General features: G+C 37.9%; 1 protein-coding gene and 1 long non-coding RNA gene across 7 annotated transcripts in view; both read left to right on the top strand.

Annotated features, from left to right (window-relative positions):
• BCL2L13 (BCL2 like 13) overlaps positions 1-20,241 on the top strand; it is a 100,289-nt gene extending 80,048 nt beyond the window's left edge. For 5 of the 6 annotated variants that reach the window (XM_079140238.1, XM_079140237.1, XM_079140236.1 and 2 more), the window contains 2 exons: positions 9-152; positions 15,996-20,241. In XM_079140238.1, coding sequence (XP_078996364.1) covers positions 9-152; positions 15,996-16,778 — 927 coding nt within the window. In that variant the 3' untranslated portion in view covers positions 16,779-20,241. Of the gene's footprint in view, positions 1-8; positions 153-15,995 lie in introns of those variants that run through there. The other variant, XM_079140241.1, reaches the window with a different exon arrangement.
• LOC306661352 lies at positions 7,731-12,307 on the top strand. The gene is made up of 2 exons (XR_013763856.1): positions 7,731-11,447; positions 11,498-12,307. It is a non-coding gene; the product is annotated as an uncharacterized lncRNA (long non-coding RNA).
• Positions 20,242-20,573: the final 332 nt, after the last annotated feature.

Below are 20,573 nucleotides of genomic sequence, written 5' to 3'. Positions count from 1 at the left end.
CATTGAAGATTTTGGTGCCTCTAATTCTGCTTCGACAAATGCTTTTGGAGTTGACAAGACGTGGTCAAGAACCTTTGAGCGCACTGCTACAGTTCGGAGTGACATATCTGGAGGACTATGCAGCAGAGTACATCATTCAGCAAGGTGGCTGGGTATGAATTATTATGTTTTTTAAAACATTTTTCTTTAAAAGAAATTAGGCCCATTGTTTTTAAACAGCAGAGAGTTATTATCTGTATTAGATGATAATCAGTGGAAAAGTTATTCATAATTAAGCTAAGATTTTACTTACAAGCTTTACTTATAAGAAAATTGATATAGGATACTTTTAAATACTTCTTAATTATGAAATATTTCATCCTAACAAATATATAAATAACTGAGGATGAAAAACAATAAAACGAACACCAGTGTTTTTACTGTCTCAGTCCAAGAAAAAAAAAAAAAAAATACAGTTAACACTTTGTGGAAGGGTTGCTGGCAATTGAACCAGATCCCTCACATGTGCTAGACAGGCTACCACTGACCCATACCCCCAGCCCACACAGCACATATTTTTGAATCTCCTTGTATTCCTCTTCTGAATTTTGATATACTCATATCTATCTCACAATTCCTTGTCTGAATTTTTTTAAATTAGAGCTTAATTATATATGTGTATATACTAGACAGTGTTATTTGGGATGCTTTGAACTTCATCTAAATAGTATCATACTATATGTATTCGTCTATAATTCACTCTTTTCACTCAATATAATGGTGTTTTGTTTTTTATTCCATACTGGGGGATTAAAACCTGGCATGCTCTACTACTGAGCTATATCCCTACCCCTTTTTATTACATTTTGAGACAGGGTCTTCTTACTAAAGTGCCCAAGCTGGTCTGGAACTTGGATCCTTCTGCCTCAGCCTCCAGAGTAGCTGGGATTACAAGTGTGTGCCACTGTATCAATATTAGGTACAATATATATTTTAGTTATAGGTGGAGACAATATCTTTATTTTATCTTTTTTATATGTGGTGCTGAGAATCAAACCCAGGGCTTCATGTTTGCTAGGCAAGCACACTACCACTGAGCCACAACCCCAGCCTAAAATGTCAGCCATTTTATTTTTAAAATATTTTTGTAGTTGTTAATGGACTTTTATTTTTATTTGTATGTGGTCATGAGAATAGAACTTAGTGCCTCACACATGCTAAGCGAATGCGCTACCACTGAGCCGCAACCTCAGCCCAGCTTTTCTTCATTCTCACCTTGCTAAGGATTTTTAACCCCAGTACTAGGGATTGAACTTTGAGGGCACTGAACCACAGAAGTGTATTCCAAGCTCCCCCCCCCCAACCTTTTTTTCAGTGCTGAAGATTGAACTGCAGGTTTAAGGGCTTCACATTTACTAGGCAAGTACTCTGCTATTGAGCTACATCCCCAGTACTCTCAGCCCTTTTTATTTTTTTATTTTTGGAAAGACTCTTGCTAAGTTGCCAAGGCTGGCCTCAAATTTGTGATCCTACTGCCTCGAGTGTCCTGAGTTACTAGGATTACAGGCATGTGCTACCATGTCCAACTGTAAGGATCCTTTTTCGACATCTTTTCCCCCTAATAATATCCTCCTTCCCCCAGTGGAATTTTAATTTCCATTTATTATGTACTGTGGCTTTTGCAGTGCTGCAAACTATTGTAATGTCTAAGATTTCCCCTGTATCTCTGAAACGTTTTTTACCCTAATACCATTCCCATTGTGAAAGAATGATCTAGGTTGATTCACTGGCTAGCGTTTGTTGTAAATATACTACAGTTTATTTATCTATAAACTTGTCAGTGGATATTTCCACGATTTTGTTATAAGTATATATGTAAGAGTTTCTGTGTAGAATTTCTGAATCATAAAATTATAGACAGATTTTAATGTACAAAATAACTTGTCACTCTGAATCTTCTCCATTACTTGGTTAAGATATATAGTCATATATATAGCCAAGACTTTTTTTTTTAATATCTTTAATTAATTATTTATTTTTTTTCTTTTATTTATTTATTTTTTCTTTTTTTTTATTGTAAACAAATGGGATACATGTTGTTTCTCTGTTTGTACGTGGCGTAAAGGCATACCATTTGTGTAATCATAAATTTACATAGAGTAATGTTGTTTGATTCATTCTGTTATTTTTTCCCTTCCCCCCACCCCTCCCACCCCTCTTTACCCTCTATACAGTACTTCCTTCCTCCATACTTGCCCCCCTCCCTAACCCTAACTCTAACCCTAACACTAACCCTTCCCTCCCCCCTATTATGTGTCATCCTCCACTTATTAGCGATATCATTCGTCCTTTGGCTTTTTGAAATTGGCTTATCTCACTTAGCATGATATTCTCCAATTTCATCCATTTGCCTGCAAATGCCATAATTTTATCATTCTTTATGGCTGAGTAATATTCCTTTGTATATATATACCACAGTTTCTTTATGCACTCATCAATTGAAGGGACCTTTAATTACTTATATGTGAGAATCAAACCCAGTACTTCACACGTAGATGGACATAGTACCTTTATTTTATTTATGTCTATGTATTGCTGAAGATCAAACCTGGTGCGAGGCAAGTGCTCCACCACTGAGCATCAACCCCAGCCTGAACCTGGAGTTTTTATATCAGTCAAGTGAGACCGCTCTGAAAAAATGCTGTTTAAGCAAAGATTTTGCTGTTCTGTGTTTTGATCTCACTGTTCATCACCTTATTTCTTTTTTTTTTTCCTAGTCATACCCTGGTAGTGGAGTTTCTTTTTCTTTTTTTTTTTTTTTTTCTCTTTTTGATGCTAGGAGAGTGTGTGTGTGTGTGTGTGTATGTGTGTGTGTGTGTTTGGGGTTCTGGGTTTTTGGGATTTTTGTTTTTGTTTTTGTTTTTTTGGTGGTGATGCCTGGGGATATAACCCTGACTTTCACATATGCTAAGCATGCACTTTACCACCGAGTTATACCTGTAAACCCCTAGAAATAAAATGACAACAGCAAGATCTGGGCAGGATGGCACATGCCTATAATCCCAGGGGCTCAGGAGGCTGAGGCACGAGGATCCAAGTTCAAAAGCCAGCCTCAGCAACGGCAAGGTGCTATGCAACTCAGTGAGACCCTGTCTGTAAATAAAATACAAAATAGGGCTGCGAATGTGACTCAGTGATCAAGTGCCCCTGAGTTCAATCCCCAGTCCGTGCCACCTGTCCCCCATCACCCAAGGCCCATGCAAAAAAAAAAAAAAAAAGCTGTTAGTTGTAATTTACCCCAACAGTTAGTGATATTATAGTGATTTTTATAAACTGCACATTAAGCTTTTTAGCCATTATTCATCTAAGAATTTGAGTTAATTAAAAAAGTAAATTTAATTTACATGCATATTAATATAGAGTGTATTGGGTTGAGATTCTTGTTAAATTTCTTTTCTTTCTTTTCTTCTTTCTTTCTTTCTTTCTTTCTTTCTTTCTTTTTTTTCCCTGATATGGGGAATTGAACCTTGAACACAGGGGCACTTAACCACTGAGCCACATTCCCAACCTTTTTATTTTTTATTTCGAGACAGTCTAGCCAAGCTGCTTAGAGTCTCACTCAGTTTCTGAGGCTGGCCTTTAATTTACAACCTTCCTGCCTCAGCCTCTTGAGCACTGGGATTACAGGCATGTGCCATCCTGCCCAGATCATGCTGTTGTTAAAAATAAGAACTATGATAAATTGTTGTCATTTTTTTTCCCTGTTCTAGTGCTTTCTTCTTTCTTCTACCTCCTCTCCCCGCCCTCCTCCCCCTGCCTTTTTTTTTTTTTTTTTTTAGTCCAGTGTACTATGTGATTCCTGTGAGAGCCAGGGTTAATTTACTTAGGTTAATTTCCACTTAGCTTATATGGTGCTTACAACAAAGGAAGAAGAAAAAAGTAGAAAGAGTGTTATATATTCCCTTCCTAATTCTGTTTTATGATGGTACAGTACATTAAAGTTTGTCTGTGGATATAATTGTTACATGGAAACTATTTGATTTAACTCAAATATTTGTGCTAAGGACAAAAAGTTACTGTATGAATAACAAGTGTGTTAATATTTAAAATGTTTTTATCTGTAAATTTAAATGTCTGATTTGTATTTCACATTGTTAGGTCTAAGCCTTCCATTTCTTTATATTTAAAACCAAGATACTACTTTTCTGCCAGTTGGTGCAGGTGTGCTCTCTGAAACAAGGTGTCAGCATGAATCACCTATTAGGTTCTTTTGTTGAACACTGCATTGTCAACTCTTAAAACCATTCCAGAAGAAAAGCATTTCACTATATGATGTGGCATGATTCATATCAAGTCTATAGTATGATTTCCACAAGGAATGTATTTATTTTCACCACTTGACAACATCTGATCGAAACAAACTGCATAGCTCTCTGTATGCACTAGTTTTGAAAATCTACAGAGAAGGGAAAAGTTCTGGCAGCCATATCTGTTGTATAACGGGATGATGGCATGTAGTTGGTCAGGCTTTGGGCATAGATTTGCAGAGAGAAAGATATTTTACTAACTAATTTATTAACAGAAATGGCTAGGATAAATGCTTTTTGGAATTTTGCAGATGATCTTGCTTTTCTGTGACCCATGTTTTGTGATTATTTTCTTTTTAATACATTTAGGGTAGTTTTTCCTTTGTATTAGTATTGAAAGAACATTTATTGAGTTTTAGATGTGATGAGTTTGAATTTAAATTGACTTCATGTTCAGGTATTAAAAACATAATAATAATAAAAAGAAACATGACTGTATATTATTTTCATTCTCCTTACTTCAACCATTCATCAAACTTGGTCATATAGTCCAACTTCTATACTGTAGATATGAAAGAGGCTCAATCATAATTACTGATCTCCCCTGTCATCTGCGAGTGCCATAGTTCTTTCTATATACCCTTTAAGTGTCTGTGTGGAAGAGCAAAGCTGAGGCTTCTGGGTTATGGAGCAGTGATCATTGGTAGCATCAACATACGTTCCTTATCTTTCGTTGATATGGGGTCTCACATTGTTGCCCAGGATGGATGGTCTTGAATCCTGGGCTCAAAAAGTCCTGCCTCAGCCTCCTGAATAGCTGGTACTACAGGTGTGCACCACCCGACCCAGCCTAACTCAGGTTCTTTCTCTTCATTTTCCAGGATAAGCAGAATAGCCTACTAGTTTTAATTTTTGTCTTAAAGGAATGATTTTCCTGCATATTCTTCAGATTTTCTATGAGCTCTACTTTACTAATGAAATCACTAATATAACTTCCTGTTTCATAAGGAATTTCTGAAGATTAATTGATAATATTTATAATACTGTTTAAGCCCTTAGAGGTTAATTTTAGTATACAATAAGCCTTAATTGATTTCATATTCTGTGCTGAGTATACAAAAGGTTTTTTTTTTTTTTTCTTTTTCTTTTTTGTTTTTTGGTATTGGAGAGTGAGCCTAGGGACATTTTACCACAGAGCTATATCATCAGACCTTTTAACTTTTTATTTTGAGATAATCTCACTAAGTTATAGAGGCTGGCCTCATATTTGTCTCAGCCTCCTGAGTTATGGGGATAACAGTTGTGAACCACTGCATCCAGCCTGAGTATACAAAAGTTGAAGAAAATATAGGCCTCAAACCTAGTTGAAGAAAATAAGTATAAATAACTGTAGCACATTATGTGCAGTGAGTGATAAAGCTATGTTCAAAGTGCAGTGAGAAGGCAAAGGAAGGGAACAGTTAAGGTCAAGTATTAATTGAATTAGACACATATCTAATTAGTAACTTTTCAGAGCTAGAGATAGAATGTAACTTTTGATTGCTATTTATACTGGCATTAGAATGATGACAATATAGGGTTTCTTGTTTGTTTACTTTCTACCTTGTTTGTATTTTCTTTTCATTCACTTTGTCTTTTTAGCCAGAGAGTGATGCATTGTCAACAGAATTGGAAATTAAAAGATTTGTTTTTTGCCTCATCTCTGCCAAATACTAGCCCTGTGTTTGGGAGGTAATTCCTTTGACTTTTTTGAGCTTTAGGTTCAACTTGAGGAATATCTATCTCAAAGATAATGATGTGAAATGTTTTGTGAAAGTGTTCCATTTTTACAAATGTCAAGTTCTCAGGTGTGGCTTTAAGACTGTGTGTTTTCCTCCCTCTGTTTAAGTCTGATTGAAGTTTTCCTTGATTCTGACTTTTATTTGCCCTGCAACCCAGTTAGGGCACAGAGTAGTTGGCAAGCTCTGACTCTGACTCATCTCATTCCCTCCCTCCTCTTTCTCACTTTCATTTCCTGGGATTTTCTTGCTACACTAGAAGTAAGTCTGTCTCCTGAACAGAATAGTTCAAGTCAACTGTGGTAAGGCATTTTTTTTTTTCCATAATGTACTAAACTAACCACCATGAAAGATTTAGTTTTACATAAAAGATTATTGGGGAAATGTTGTCTAGAATGTCATAGTGTTTTAAAAAAAAAAAATATATATATATATATATAATTAGTTGTTGATGGACCTTCATTTTATTTACATGTGGTGAGAATCGAACCCAGCGCTTCACACATGCTACGCAAGTGCTCTACCACTGAGCCACAACCCCAGCCCAAAGAGTCTGTCATAGCATTTTAAATAAAATTAATCTTTGTCTCTTTTTCCTGACTCAAAAATTCTCATTTCCATTTTAAAAATAGTAAATCTTCAAAAGGTGGTGTTGTTGTTTTAATCTAGGATAAAGACTCTTGGAAACTTTTAGGTTAATGATTTGTTAGAACAGTTTTCATACAGTGGGAGGTGACTCATATGAAGTAATTTAAAACCAATTAGGTGGTCAAAATTCAGATCAGTTTAGGTTAATGAGAGTAAGTTGTGTTTTATGAATCTGTTATTTGTGCAGGTGTGGATGTTTTTACTGTGTTTTCTGATATGTATTTTTTATGGCTCTTAGTCATGTTGGGTGGAATACTGCTTCTCTGGAATTTCTTTCATATTTTCATTTTCTTATTGTAGATTAATAGTAATCAAAGAGGCATTTAATTGTTAGTGTCCTGTTTGAATATAGAAAACCGATTATCTGTTCCCATTTTATAAGATGAATACTTCAGGGAGAGATTTATATAAAATGTAAGAAATGATGATAAAGGTTTATTGTCATATTTTAGGGGAAGTGAGTTCCTTAATGAATATACCATTATGGGTGGGCTTGGGAATTCTGCCAGAGCATCCTCCAGTGGAACAGTGAAGTTTTAGCTCCTATCATCAAACCAAATTATATTTTGTTTTATTTTACACTTATTTTAAAATACTTCCTTTATCTCCATATCTGTTTCTTTCCCATTTTAACGGGAGAGTTTCATGGACAAATCTTTGTGTGTTTGCTTGAAGACAATAAGAATTACCTGTTCTCTCTGCTTCTAGCCATAAATTCTAGAGATCCTATGATACAGTGGGAAGAGTGGCAGAATGGGAATGCAGGGACTTCAGCCCAAGAGTCAGGATAGTTCTGTGGGTCAAAGCACAGACCCTGGAGTATACTGCCTAGGCCTGAGGCTGCCTTTATGGTGTTAGGAAAATTATGTCTTCTCTGCAGCTGCTTCAGGTTCCTTATCTGTAAAATGGAGATAATGAGACTCCCTCTCATATCATTGTCACGAGGGTTAAGTAGATTAATTTAAGCAAAGTCTTTAGAATGGCACACAGTAAGAATTACATAAGGGTTATCTGTTATTATCATCCAATTCTAGCAAGCCAAGGAACTCTGGGCAAATTACTTAATCTCTCTAGGTTTCATTTATTTGAAAAGGAAGGGAGGCAGTTCTCTGATTCTTTATACATATTTAAACTCTTCATGCTATATCTCAGCTAATTTTATATTTCTGAATCCTTTAAAGTTACTCCTTTGCATTTTTCATATAAATCGTACATGGACACTCCCAACAATGCAAATATTTTGTTTTAGAAACAGTTGAGATTGTTGGATATTATTCTTCTACTAAGCTAAGTTTTAGGTAATGTGTTAGCCCAAACAGCACTGTTAGTGAAAACCTCTTTGTTAATGACAGTAATTGTTAAGGAGAAGGGTGGTTATTTTTATAAGCATTTCAGTGGTCATGTGCTCTTTCTTCAAGACTGTGCAAAAGTACAGAATATTTGGTGAATCTTCATTAAAATGTCACATGTCCTAAACACAGAAATAAGTTGAAAAGTAGGGAAGCCATAACAATAAGGAGAAAAGCTATTTAATCTGAATTGGCATTTAAGCACTAGATTACTCCAAAGTTATAATTGGACTCACTTGTTGGTCTAATGTCTTAAACGAGGTGAAAAGGTCCTCTAACTGTGGAGCACACAGTATTCTGAAATCTTTTGTTAGCTTTAAGCTGTTAAACTAATAAGGGTGTGTACATGTAGCTCATGGTAGAATGATGCTGAGCATGCACAAAGACCTGGGTGTGATCCCCTGTGCCACAAAATAATAATAATAATAATAATGGGAAATTACTTTTTATAATAAATTATCTGTGGGCTTGTTCACTTTTCCCTTATTTTTCTACATTATGGAACTTTTGAAAGTTTTATTTCTTTTGTCCTGGCTTAGAGCCTTAAAACTGTCCTTTCTGAGAATTTAAATTCTTATCTTTCTTATTATGGCTTTTTTTGTTTGTTTGTTTTACTTTGTTTTTTCATTTAAAATCAGTTCTTGTTATTACAGCTTCCATTTTTAGAAGTGCAGGTAAGAAACTTGTTAAGAACACCTATTAACACTTTGACCCTTGGATGTCCTTCTGTTTGAAGAGCTATGTAAGACTACATTTTTTGAAAAGGCATGAAAGTAGATTACAAAGCTTGTAGAACAATGAGCAGAGAATGAGAACGGGTGTGATTTTAAGACTAAGAATAAAAAACATGAGAAATTACATTCCTTGATTCCAAATAACTTGGGAAGTAAAGTGTTTTGTGAAATATTTCAAATGTGCATGAAAAACTAACAAGAATACACTGTTAACTGTTTAACATAATTCCAAAATGCAAATTGTTAACTTTCAACTTTTCACTTAACAAAAGGTCAACCCAGTTTTTAATTGTCCATTTTTTTCAATATAAAGGAAAGAATTTTTTCAGCAGCATCTCATTACCTTTCCTTTTAGCTCAGTTGCAGATAATTGAGGATTATTATATACCCACTAAACCATATTATTAGTTCCTTATTTGGGGATTTTAAGAGAGAAGAAAATATTGTACTAAAGTTAACAAAGAAAAAATAAGAATTTGATGCTACTTTTACTACTCTTTCCTGCCTTTCTCTTCCTTGTGAAATCCTTCTGCACATGCAGCTTTCTTTCTGACCTTCTCCAAATGGCACTCCTTGAAGAGGGAGTTGGATAAACAAATAAACCTTTGAGTATAAGTTTTGTAACAGAGAGAGCCCTTAGTAATTGGTGTTGAGGATCTACATTACTAATTAGAATTGTGTTCTGGCAAAAAGGCATAAATATAACTTCACAAGACAGTTGTTATCACTGATCTACCTTGGTGGCTGATTTGTCCTCAATTTTGACCTCCAGTCTTTCAAGAAAATTACAGAACTGGTTTCCTGAGTAAACAGTAGCTATTTTCATGCATGCCATTCTTCATTATTAGTCATTTACCAAGAATCAGCAAAGCTTATGATATCTGATGTGATATCTTGCTTACTGATATGACTGTAAGTATTCAGGGAATGAAGTGATTACCTGTGCAATCATCAAAAAGTGTCAATCACCCTTCCTGTCCCTGGCCAGTGTTGTCAAGTCTGTCTGGGATTTGGGTGCCATAAAGAAGGTCAATGAATTACAACAGAGTTGTGCCCTTCTAACATGTAGCAAGATGTGATACCCAGGTCCAGCCTTTATCAAAGATTACCATTTAGTTATTCAAAGTTGTAGCGTTAGCATAGAAAGGTCTTAAAAGTTCCACAGGTGATTCCAATTAGGCAGCAAAGTTTGAGGACCCTGCAGCCATATAATCTCACCAACTAGATTATAAAGTCCTTGAAGGAGATATACAGTAATCTTAAACTTCTGTCTTCAACACAGCAGTCAACTGTGAATTTATTAGAATACTCATTATATAACACTTAATGGTTAAACACACCCTAAACATAAAGGAGTCAGTAATCAGTTGTTCAGACTAAACAAATATCAGGAAAGCTGTGGCAAAGTACAGATACTCCTAGTCATTGTTGAGAATACAAAGAAAAGAAACAGTTGTGCAGTATAGTAGGCATCCTCAGGAAGGGCTTCTTTAAAGAAAGAAGTGAAGGATCTTTGTTGCGAAGCAGCAGGAATTAGGAAGATGAGTTGGGGATCCAGTTTAAGTAGCTGGAAGGGGCCATGACTCAGCATCAAGAGACCTCTGCTAGGACATGGAAAGTGTTTGTTATGTTCTGACTCTTCTGTGTTGGAGCCAGTTTTGAGATATCCTAAAGTGAGCTTTTGTTATGAGTTCAGTTCTGTTCAGGTCTCCACTGAGAATCTTTCTTTTCTATTTATCATAGAAGTTGGAAAACAGATGTGTTTCCTCTTCAGAGAGGAGCAGGTCTAGAACAGTTGGTGGTGGCGTGTTATCTTGCACATCCTGAGAACATCCATTAGGGGATGGTGATTGCAAGGCAGCAGTCATGCAGAAAAAGGTGCCAGCTATGTTGCCCCAGAGCCAAGAACTGAACCAACTTGTCCAAGTTCCAAAGACTTTAATGTTAATTATTATATTAATTTAGTACTAACTTTAAACAATATATAATTATAATTGATATAGTAAAAATGTATGGAATCCTTTAAGGTACATGAGAAGAGTTGGGTAGACACATACTATTTACTGAATGTTTTGAAGCTAAGAAAAACAAGTAAATACTAGGAGTTTAGAGGTGATGAGGATTCAGATGGGCAGAATTAAGGGAAGCATGTTTTCTCCCCTTGAGTATTTATGAACTATAGATGGCCCCTGAATTATGATGGTTTGACTTCTGGTTCTTTGACTTTATGATGCACATCTGAGTGCAAATATACATACAGCTTTTTGGTTTTTTTTTTTTTTTTTGGTGCCAGGGATTGAACACAGGGGCACTCTTCAACCACTGAGCTGTATCCCCAACCCTATTTTGTATTTTATTTAGAGACAGGATCTCACTGAGTTGCTTGGCACTTCGCCGTTGCTGAGGCTGGTTTTGAACTCTTGATCCTCCTGTCTCGGCCTCCTGAGCCACTGAGATTACCAACCTGTGCCACTGCACCTGTTTGTTGTTGTTGTTTTTAAAATTTAAAAACTTTTATTTTATTTATTTGTTTTCACGTGGTGCTAAGGATCGAACCCAGTGCCTCACCTATGCTAGGCAAGTGCTCTACCACTGATCTGCAACCCCAGCCCTATTCTGTTTTTGCCTTCAGAGCAGTTTTCAGTAAATTAGGCATGAGATATTCAACATTTAATTATAATATAGGCTTTGTGTTAAGACAGGTTTGCCCAGCTGTAAGCTAGAGCATGTGTTCTGAGCATGTGTAAGGCGTAGTTGAAGCTAACCTAAGTTGTTCAGTAGTTTAGGTGTGCTAAATGCATTTTCAGTTTAGATATTTTCAGCTTATAGGACTTATCAAGATGTCACCCTGTTGTAGGTTGAAGAGCAACTGTAGTTGGGGAGAGCTAATAATATAGATAGTATGGTACAAAATGTATCATTATGATACTCTGTGTGGCCTAGACTCAGAGCTATCTAGGAGTTGAAAAGAAATAAGAGGGGGATACAGTGATCCAGAGGCGATGGCATTTAAGCCAGACCCTGTTGGAGCCAGATCACACATCTTAAACTAGAGTTGCTTGATAGGCTTCAAGGAGCCTGAAATTTCTCCTAAAATCATATTCTGCTTTGTATGAATGGAGTCTTAAGGGAGGTGTGTTACACATTATTTCATATTTGTAAAACATTTTCTGCTCCCTCAAAATGGTAAAAACCCCATTGTCTGCATAAATAAGGTGACAGGGCTTAGAAATTTAGCACAGCACTTGTAGAATACACTCACCAAGATAAGGCTTCCCTCTTATGTGGAGCCTATAATATGATGAAGACAAATTTGGGGTAGGAATAGAGAGGAAAGATTGGCTTTATTCCCACTCATGCTCCTCTAATACTACTATGCTGTGGCCTTTTAAAATTTAATATTTGCTTTCCTAGGAAATCATTATTATGTGTTCCAGAAGGGATAATGTATTCTAAATATTGTATGACTTTGCCCTTGTGCTTTTTAACTGAAGGAGTAAGATAATTAGAAATAGGTTTTAAATGTAGCACTACTCTATTTTATAAAATTCAACTGAGCCCTTATCTAATGACCAGATGACATCTTAGCATCATATTTTCTGTTCTGAGATATTGATGGGGTATAAGAGGAACTTATTGGAGGTAGGGAGTTGAGTTCATTTCTCAGTAGAACCAAGGTCTTGCTCAGTCTTTTATGTGCTGCATTTGATTCTGAAGGGCTCTTTATTAACATTCATTATTGATGTTAGTCCCAGAAATATTGGATGGTTTTATATTATTAATACACTCATGCAAATGCAGCAAGAGTTGAAAGGTGAAATCCCATAAAATTATAGATGCAAAGGTCTCTTTTCTTGATCTTGAGTACTAAAAAAAAAAAAAAAAAAAAGCCAGGGGTGTATTGTTTCAAATCATTTTTACTTTTTTTATGTGTGTGTGGTATTGGGGATTGAACCCAGAGATGCTCTACTACTGAACTATATACCACCAGCCCTTTTTTATTTTGAGACAGAATCTCATTAAAGTGCCAAGACTAGCCTCAAATTTGTATCCTCTTGCCTCAGCCTCACTAATTGCTGGGATTACAAGCATGTGCCCCCATGCCCAAATGTTTTTACTTTTTAATTGTTTTATTTGTTTTTTATTTACTTAATTTTAAACTTTCTTTTATTTACTTATTAATATGGGGTCTCACTATGTTGCCAGGTCAGCCTGAACTCCTGGTCTCAAGAGATCCTCTTGAGTTAGTATGGAGAGCAGGCTGTGCCCTACTTAGAGTTACTCCACAACGTATAGAACAGCAGTCCTCAGACTGTGCCTAAACCTAACTGACTCCATCTTGTAAAGTAGTAGTTTGCAATGACCAACTCCATTTTGACTACAAGTGCCAAGACAGAATGTCTCTATACCTTGTTTGTGCAAGTAAACAACCACATCTGACCAGTACAACCATAGACACAAACCAATAAATAATTTACACATATTAACTTAATCAAATTCAGTCATGGAAGACATATAGACATCCCAAATCACATCAGGAACACCAGATATAGGAGCTTTTCAGCTTCATGAGATGCAACCCTCTTACCTAAGACCCATAAAAGGAACAGCTCCCTGAAACTGACATAGTTAGCTCACAATACTCGTCCTGCTGAGTTCTGGGAGTGTGGGCACATGCCTCTGGAACTATGGGCACCTTCCACTGTACAAGCCAAAAACAGTACAGATTTTTTTAGTTTTTTTTTTTTTTTTTAATTTGGTTTTTTGAGTTTTAAAATCTTTGTTTTTGTTAATTGAATGCTGAGGATGGGACCCCAGGCCTTGCACATGCTAGGCAAGCACTCTACCATTGACCAACAGTCCAGACTCCTAGAGTAACTTTTAAAGCAGAACTCTAATTCTACTTTTGTATCTCGAAGACTTCAGTGCCCTACTGCTTATTGATTAATGACCCTGTTCCTTAGCTGTCATTCAGGTTTTTGTTTTTGTTTTGGTTACTGGGGAGGATTGAACTCAGGGGCTCTCAACCACTGAACCACATCCCCAGCCCTATTTGTATTTTATTTAGAGACAGGGTCTCACTGAGTTGCTTAGCACCTCACTGTTGCTGAGGCTGACTTTACACTCTCAATCCTTCTGCCTCAGCCTCCTGAACCACTGGGATTACAGGTATGCGCCACTGCACTTGCTTCATTCAGGTTTCTCTGTGGTCATGTTCCAACTGAGCTTTCTATTTTTCCTGTAAATGATGCACTGATTAAACTGGGCTACTTGCTCTTTTCACTGGCTTTTTCACAGGTCTGTGTTTTTGCTAGTATTGTGTCTTCAGCTTGGCCTTCACTGTCAAAACCTTCCCCTGCTCCAGAATCAAGTATAACTGCCAGTCCCTCCTTGAAGCTGTCATTCCCACATTCTCTCACCTCCACCAAAAGAACTCATTTTCCTATCTGAACTCTTAACTGGCACCTTGAATATGGCATAGCATTATGTTCATACCTACTAATTGATAAATCCCCTGAGTCATGCCTTTGTTTCCTCTGCTGTTTAGCATTAATTATTGCATCATATATATGTGAATTACACTGAATATACATGGACTTTTGTTTTGTTTTTGTGTTTTTAGTTGTAGATGGACACAATACCTTTATCTATTTATTTTTATGTGGTGCTGAGGATTTTTTTTTTTTAACCTCATGTATATTTTAATTCACTCTCAGCAAATCATAATTTAATGAAGTCCTTAGGGTATCAGCCCCAGTTACAGAGTAAAAATGAATCAATAAATATGTTATTTTTGTATAAAGATCTTCTCACATGCCAGTTATCATACTTAAATTTTACATATATGTGTGTGTGTGTTTGTGTGACCCACATAGAGAAAAGCATGCAGTACTATAGGAAAAATGTTGAATTTGTTGGGTACAACATGCTCTGAAGAACAAACTCTGTTGCTGCAAACTAGTCACTTATTCAGTTTTGCCTAACTAAAACAAAATTTTGAAGCAAGAATGCCTCATTAACCTTACCATGTAATACATTTAGAGTATTATTTATTGTTTAAATTCATTATAACGACATGTACATTCATATCAATTATCCTTTGAAATACATCAGTGGTTCCCTAGATGTCCACATGCTCTCCAAGTGACAGTTGCCCTATCAGTGAAATAAGTAGAAGTGCAGAGGTCTAAGTCATGGTCAAGGTGAGCACTGACTGCCGCGACTGCAGGATGCTCACGGGAGACTTGCACGAGGCACATGAGAAATGGCAGTAGTTGCTAATTTTCTTTTTATTTTAATTATGGTTGTTTCTATTACTTCTCTTGAAAAAAAGATATTAGACCATTGCCTAGCACACAGAAGCAATGGATCAATAATTTTAAATTACCTCATCTTACTACAAAGAATGCGTGAAAAATGAATATGGATTGAGTGTGGGTAAAAGCCTATTAAGACATATTGGTCTACACTGTGATATACCCTTGTTTCATAAAAGTGGTTAAATTAACCTCCGTTCACCACCGTCTAAAAACGATGAGTCACATGGATCACCAAGTTATGCATGCTAAAGGAGAAATTCAAAACATACAGGAGATTTCAAATCGTTCTCCTCCTTCTCATGTAATTGTTGTGTTTTTTGTTGTTTTGGTTTTTTTTTTTAATTTATTTTTATTGTAAAACAAATGGGATACATGTTTCAGTTTGTACATGGAGTAACAGCATACCATTTGCATATTCATATATTTACATAGAGTAATAATGTTTGATTCATTCCGTTATTTTTTCTTTCCCCCCCACCCCTCCCACCTATCTTTTCTCTCTATACAGTCCTTCCTTCCTCCATTCTTGTCCCCCTCCCACACCCCATTAAGTGTCATCATCTGCTTATCAGTGAGATCATTCCTCTTTGGTGCTAAGGATTGAACCCAGTGCCTCACCCATGCAAGGCAAACGCTCTACCACTGAGCCACAATGACAGAACCATATGTGAACTTTTGATACATTAGTTTCAAGACAGCTAGTCAGAGCACTGTCAAAAATTCTTCCTGTATATTGGCCTACAAATAAATGCATTCAATACAGAAACTATCTGGATCTAAACAATGTGTTTATTCCTGGAACTTCATTTAGGGGAAAATTTGTTTCCCAGCTTGACCTTATTTTTACAATATTGATCATTCTTTATGTTGACTTTTCTAGGGCACTGTCTTTAGTCTTGAGTCTGAAGAGGAAGAATACACTGGAGTCATTGCAGAAGATAGTAATGACATTTATATCTTGCCTAGTGACAACTCTGGACAGGTCAGTCCCCCAGAGTCTCCAACTGTGACGACTTCTTGGCAGTCAGAGAGCCTACCTGTGTCACTGTCAGCTAGCCAGAGTTGGCACACAGAAAGCCTACCAGTGTCCCTTGGGCCTGAATCCTGGCAACAGATTGCAATGGATCCTGAAGAAGTCAAAAGCTTAGATAGCAATGGAGCTGGAGAAAAGAGTGAGAACAACTCTTCTAACTCTGACATTGTGCATGTGGAGAAAGAAGAGATACCTGAGGGTATGGAAGAAGCAGCTGGGACTGCCTTGCCAGCCAGGGAGCTGCAAGAGGCATTCACTGGAGCCCCTGCTCCCTGGCTTCCACACATCACTGCCACTTCTTTGCTGGAGACGAGCGAACATGATGCAGAAATGATTGCAGTTGAGAAAGCTAGCCCTGCTCCATCATTGTTTGTAGAGCTGGATGAAGAAGAGGTAAGAGCAGCAGCTCTGGAACCTAGTGAAGCAGAGGAGGGGGTGCCCTTTGCACTGCCAAGTGACACAGAGATCCCTGTAAGGAAGAGGAGTCTTAGTGAGAAAACATCCCCTGCTGCAGAAAAAAAGGCCCTACTGTCTTCTGACGGCAAGTCTATGCTGCTGTTTGGAGGGGCTGCTGCTGTGGCCATCCTGGCAGTGGCAGTTGGGGTTGCACTGGCTCTGAGAAAGAAGTAGCTGCTGCTTCAGAAGAGAAAGGAGACAAGAGGATCTAAGGTTGACTTGTCCTTGCTGGAATTTGAACTGGCAGCTGCCAATGGGATATTTGTGGAACACTCTGGGAGGATTGGGGGTGTCCACTCAGCAAGGCAGCAGTGGGATCCACATGTTAGGTCTGGAGATAGAGGGTGTTCACCTTGGTCTGATTGTCAGTTCCAAGGGCTTTGGCTCATTCTAGATTCAGACTCTTATGAGTAAAGTATTTTCTCTAGAACAGGGTTTCTCTGCCTTGCTGCTGTGGATATTTCAAGAATTCCTTGTTGTAGGGGCCATCCTATGCATGGTAGGATGGTCAGCAACATCCCAGCCCCCACCCACCAGATGCCAGGAGCACCCATTTCCCAGTGAGGACAACCCAGAATGTCCCTGACATTGCCAAATGTTTCCTGTGGGCAAACTTATCCCCCCATTTAGGGCTACTGCGTTAGAGGGAGAGGCTTCATTTAGAAAAATCTGGGGTAGATATTTCCAGTGCAGAGGGCTTAACTGTAAGCTCCACAGCTGTGGGCTTGTCAGCCGTTTATCCCCTTGGAATTTCATCTTTTCCAGTGGCCATCCTGTGTTCTACAGCTGCTCCTTTTATGCTCCCCTCTCCCCCAACACACACTTCCATCTTTTAAATGAGGGTGCTCTCCCCTCATCCCACAACCTCTCAGGTACCACACTGCTCCTCTTTTCCTCATACCCTTTTCATCCTGATCCTGAGGGCAAAGCCTCCTCTGGTGCCCTGGCCACCTCTGACAAAAACCCCTGAAGCTTCCTACAGCTTCTTGCAGTGATGCTGCCTTTAAGGACCTTTGAAGCAAACGTTTCAGAGACCTCGGGTCCCCTAACCTGGGAGTGCAATTAACTGGCTACTGGAGAATAGTCAAGGATCACCCTGCTTTCCTATGGTGACTTGCCAGTAGCACCTCTCGTCAGATGCTCACTGTCTACCCCTGGATTAGTACATTTTCCCCAGTATCTGGCCTCAGTCTTAGCAGTGGTCATCCAGCTCCACTGTGGGTCTCTTATGACATGGTGAGGATCATCACCCTTGGGTTTACAGAACCAATTGAGTCATATCTGCTATTAAATGTACTATCATTGAAATAAAATGATAAGTATCTTTTTATTACCTACTACAAAATATCACTGAAACAAAAAGTTAGAAAAGGAAGCTTGACTTTCAAGACTAAGACTACTCTTGAGGTTCTAGTTTGGCCTTCAGAGGTCAAGAACTGAGGCTTCACCTGAAGTCCTCTTAGCCCACATGTTAGGGAAAGAAACCAGAAGGACCCAAAGCCAGTTTGTGCCAGTTGAGAATCAGCATCATTTTCAGGCTGATCTTGTCCCTGGAGGAGGGGTGGAACTGTGTTCTTTCATGCCTGAGGGCCACAGCATCACTCTGCAAAGCACACATGCTGATAAAGTCATCTCAGATTTATCTTAGTCAATGTAACAAATTACTTTTTAGATCGTGAAATTGATAATAAAATACTTTATCTACCCTGATCATTAAGACCTGATGTTTTAAATGGGATTTCTTTTTGAAATTTATTTTTTGAAATAAAATCTCCTTAAAAGTTTTTCGAAGTTGGTCAAGAAGTGATCCAAGCATGTTTGTGTAACAGCATCATCATACATTGTGCTTTTTGCCACTGAGCTATCCCCTCCCCCAGTCCATGCACTATATCTTTATGTTCTGATTTTCAGTGTCCCATCTAACAAAGTGGTGTTTCTTAAGGATTTTGTTCACCTTGATTAACATAGCTGGAGGTGAGGGGATGAAATAAGGTTCATGAAGTAAAGATCTTTTTTCCTCTGTGGGTTCTGACATTTGCATGGGTTTATTCTGTATTCAATTGCTATTTTAATTTATTTTGTTTGCATTACTTTGGATTGAATCCAGGGCCTTGAGCATGCTAAACCAGGGCTCTACCACCAAGCTACCCCCTGCCCCCCTTTTTTAAAAATGTTATTTTAAAAGAGAGTCTCACTAAGCTGCCAAGACTAGCCTCAAACTTGTAATCCTTCTACCTCAGCCTCACAAGTAGCTGGGATTACAGGTGAGTGACCCTATACCTGGCTCTAATTGCTGAATTTATGTTGGCATAGGTTAAGATCAGAGACACTGGTGAGTTAGGATCTTGATTTCTTTTTTCTTTTCATAGTGAAACGTTCCCCTTCTGTGCATTCTGACACCCTTAGGCTGTTCCGGTTATGCACTGGCAGGATCCAGGTTCATTTTTGAGCTGCCAAGAGATAATCTGTGGTTTAGAATATTTGGATCCATGTTCTCTGCAAAGGCAAGAATAAGGAAGAATTGTGATATTGAACTGGTTGCTTGCTGCTTTATTTGCCCAGCTGTTGAACATTAACCTAAAGTAATTTGGTCAAGTATATTTTCATTATTTTTTTTTTCCCCTCAAATTCCCCTTCCTCTTTGGGGGAAACCTGTCAGCCATTCGTCCCTTTGGAGTTTCATCTTTCCCAGTGACCATCCTGTGTTCTACAGCTGCTGCTTTTATGTTCCCTCTTTTGGGGAGTCTGATAGTAATCAGCCCATTCCTTCTTGTCCCCTGAAATACATGACATCCAAGTAAAAATTAAAAGAATGATTTAGAATATGTCCAACTTCTTTAGGGGATGCAAATGTAGAATTAAAAGTATCATCCTGTTTGCCATCCTTTGTTCTTTGTGAACTGTAGGGACAAAGTTTTATTAGTTATGTAGAACTTTTCCAGTTCTAGTTTTCAGTGTTGGAGATGGATCCCAGATCTTCGAGCATGCTGGATGAGTGCTCTTTCACTGTACTGTGTCCCCAGTTCTCTATAGAACTCCTTTTTTCCCCCTTGCAGTACTTGCAGGAAATGAAACCCACACGTCAGTATAGACCTCTTCTTAATTGATCTAGTGAATGTAATGATTTCTGATCACTTGACAAAAACCAGTGAAGGTTTCCTGAGAAAAATGTCAGAATTAAAAAATGCCAACTCATCCTCTATATTAATGTGCTAATTCCGGGCCCATAATAATCCGTACCTATCATGTGCCTTAGGAGGACTCTTGAGATCATCATTGCCCTCTACAGGATAAAGAAAGGCCACTGTCGACCTGGATCATGAATTCCCCACTTGAAGGCATCCTTGACAACTCTTCTTGCCTGTCCCATCTCCTATCACATGCAGTCACTACTTGGGTTTGTTGTGTGTGTGGCAAAGGGGGTGCGGGGGGCCAGGGAGCGGTAAACAGTTAACCTGGAGATGCATTTTTGAACTGCAACTGCCATTAATCTTCTCAGCCTTTGTGCTAATTCCTTCCAGTGATATATAAAAGCAATGCCTGCTCCTTGCCTTTTTCCCTGAAAGTACAATATGTAGACATTTGATTTTTCTCATTTTACGAGTGCTTTTATAGAAATAAAAGTTTTTATAGGTGAGACATGGTATCCCTTCTTTTTCCTTTCTCTTAATTTGTCTTCACATAAACGTCTCTTTCATAGAATTTGAAGTGGTGATCATATTTGGCAAGAGGGCCAGAGGCCATCTGATTAGTCACAGAATCAACTTTCTATGAATGAATCCCCTTTCCAGCAAAATGCTGTATGTCAGAGCTGAGACCTGCCATTATCTGTGAGAACCACATGTTTAGGAGGTGTGCTTTCCACAGAATGTCCTCTTCCTAAGGAAAAGAAAAAAAACCTTGTGTGTGCAGCCACAGTTTTTGCAAACATTAGCTGCACATGCCAGTGCTTGTTTTAGTGTCTCAAAT

The sequence above is a fragment of the Sciurus vulgaris genome, assembly GCF_902686455.1.
Source record: "Sciurus vulgaris genome assembly, chromosome: 5".
In the NCBI taxonomy this organism is placed as follows: domain Eukaryota; kingdom Metazoa; phylum Chordata; class Mammalia; order Rodentia; family Sciuridae; genus Sciurus; species Sciurus vulgaris.
The sequence above is the reverse complement of the archived record's forward strand: the minus strand, read 5'-3'. Positions and strand labels throughout refer to the sequence as shown.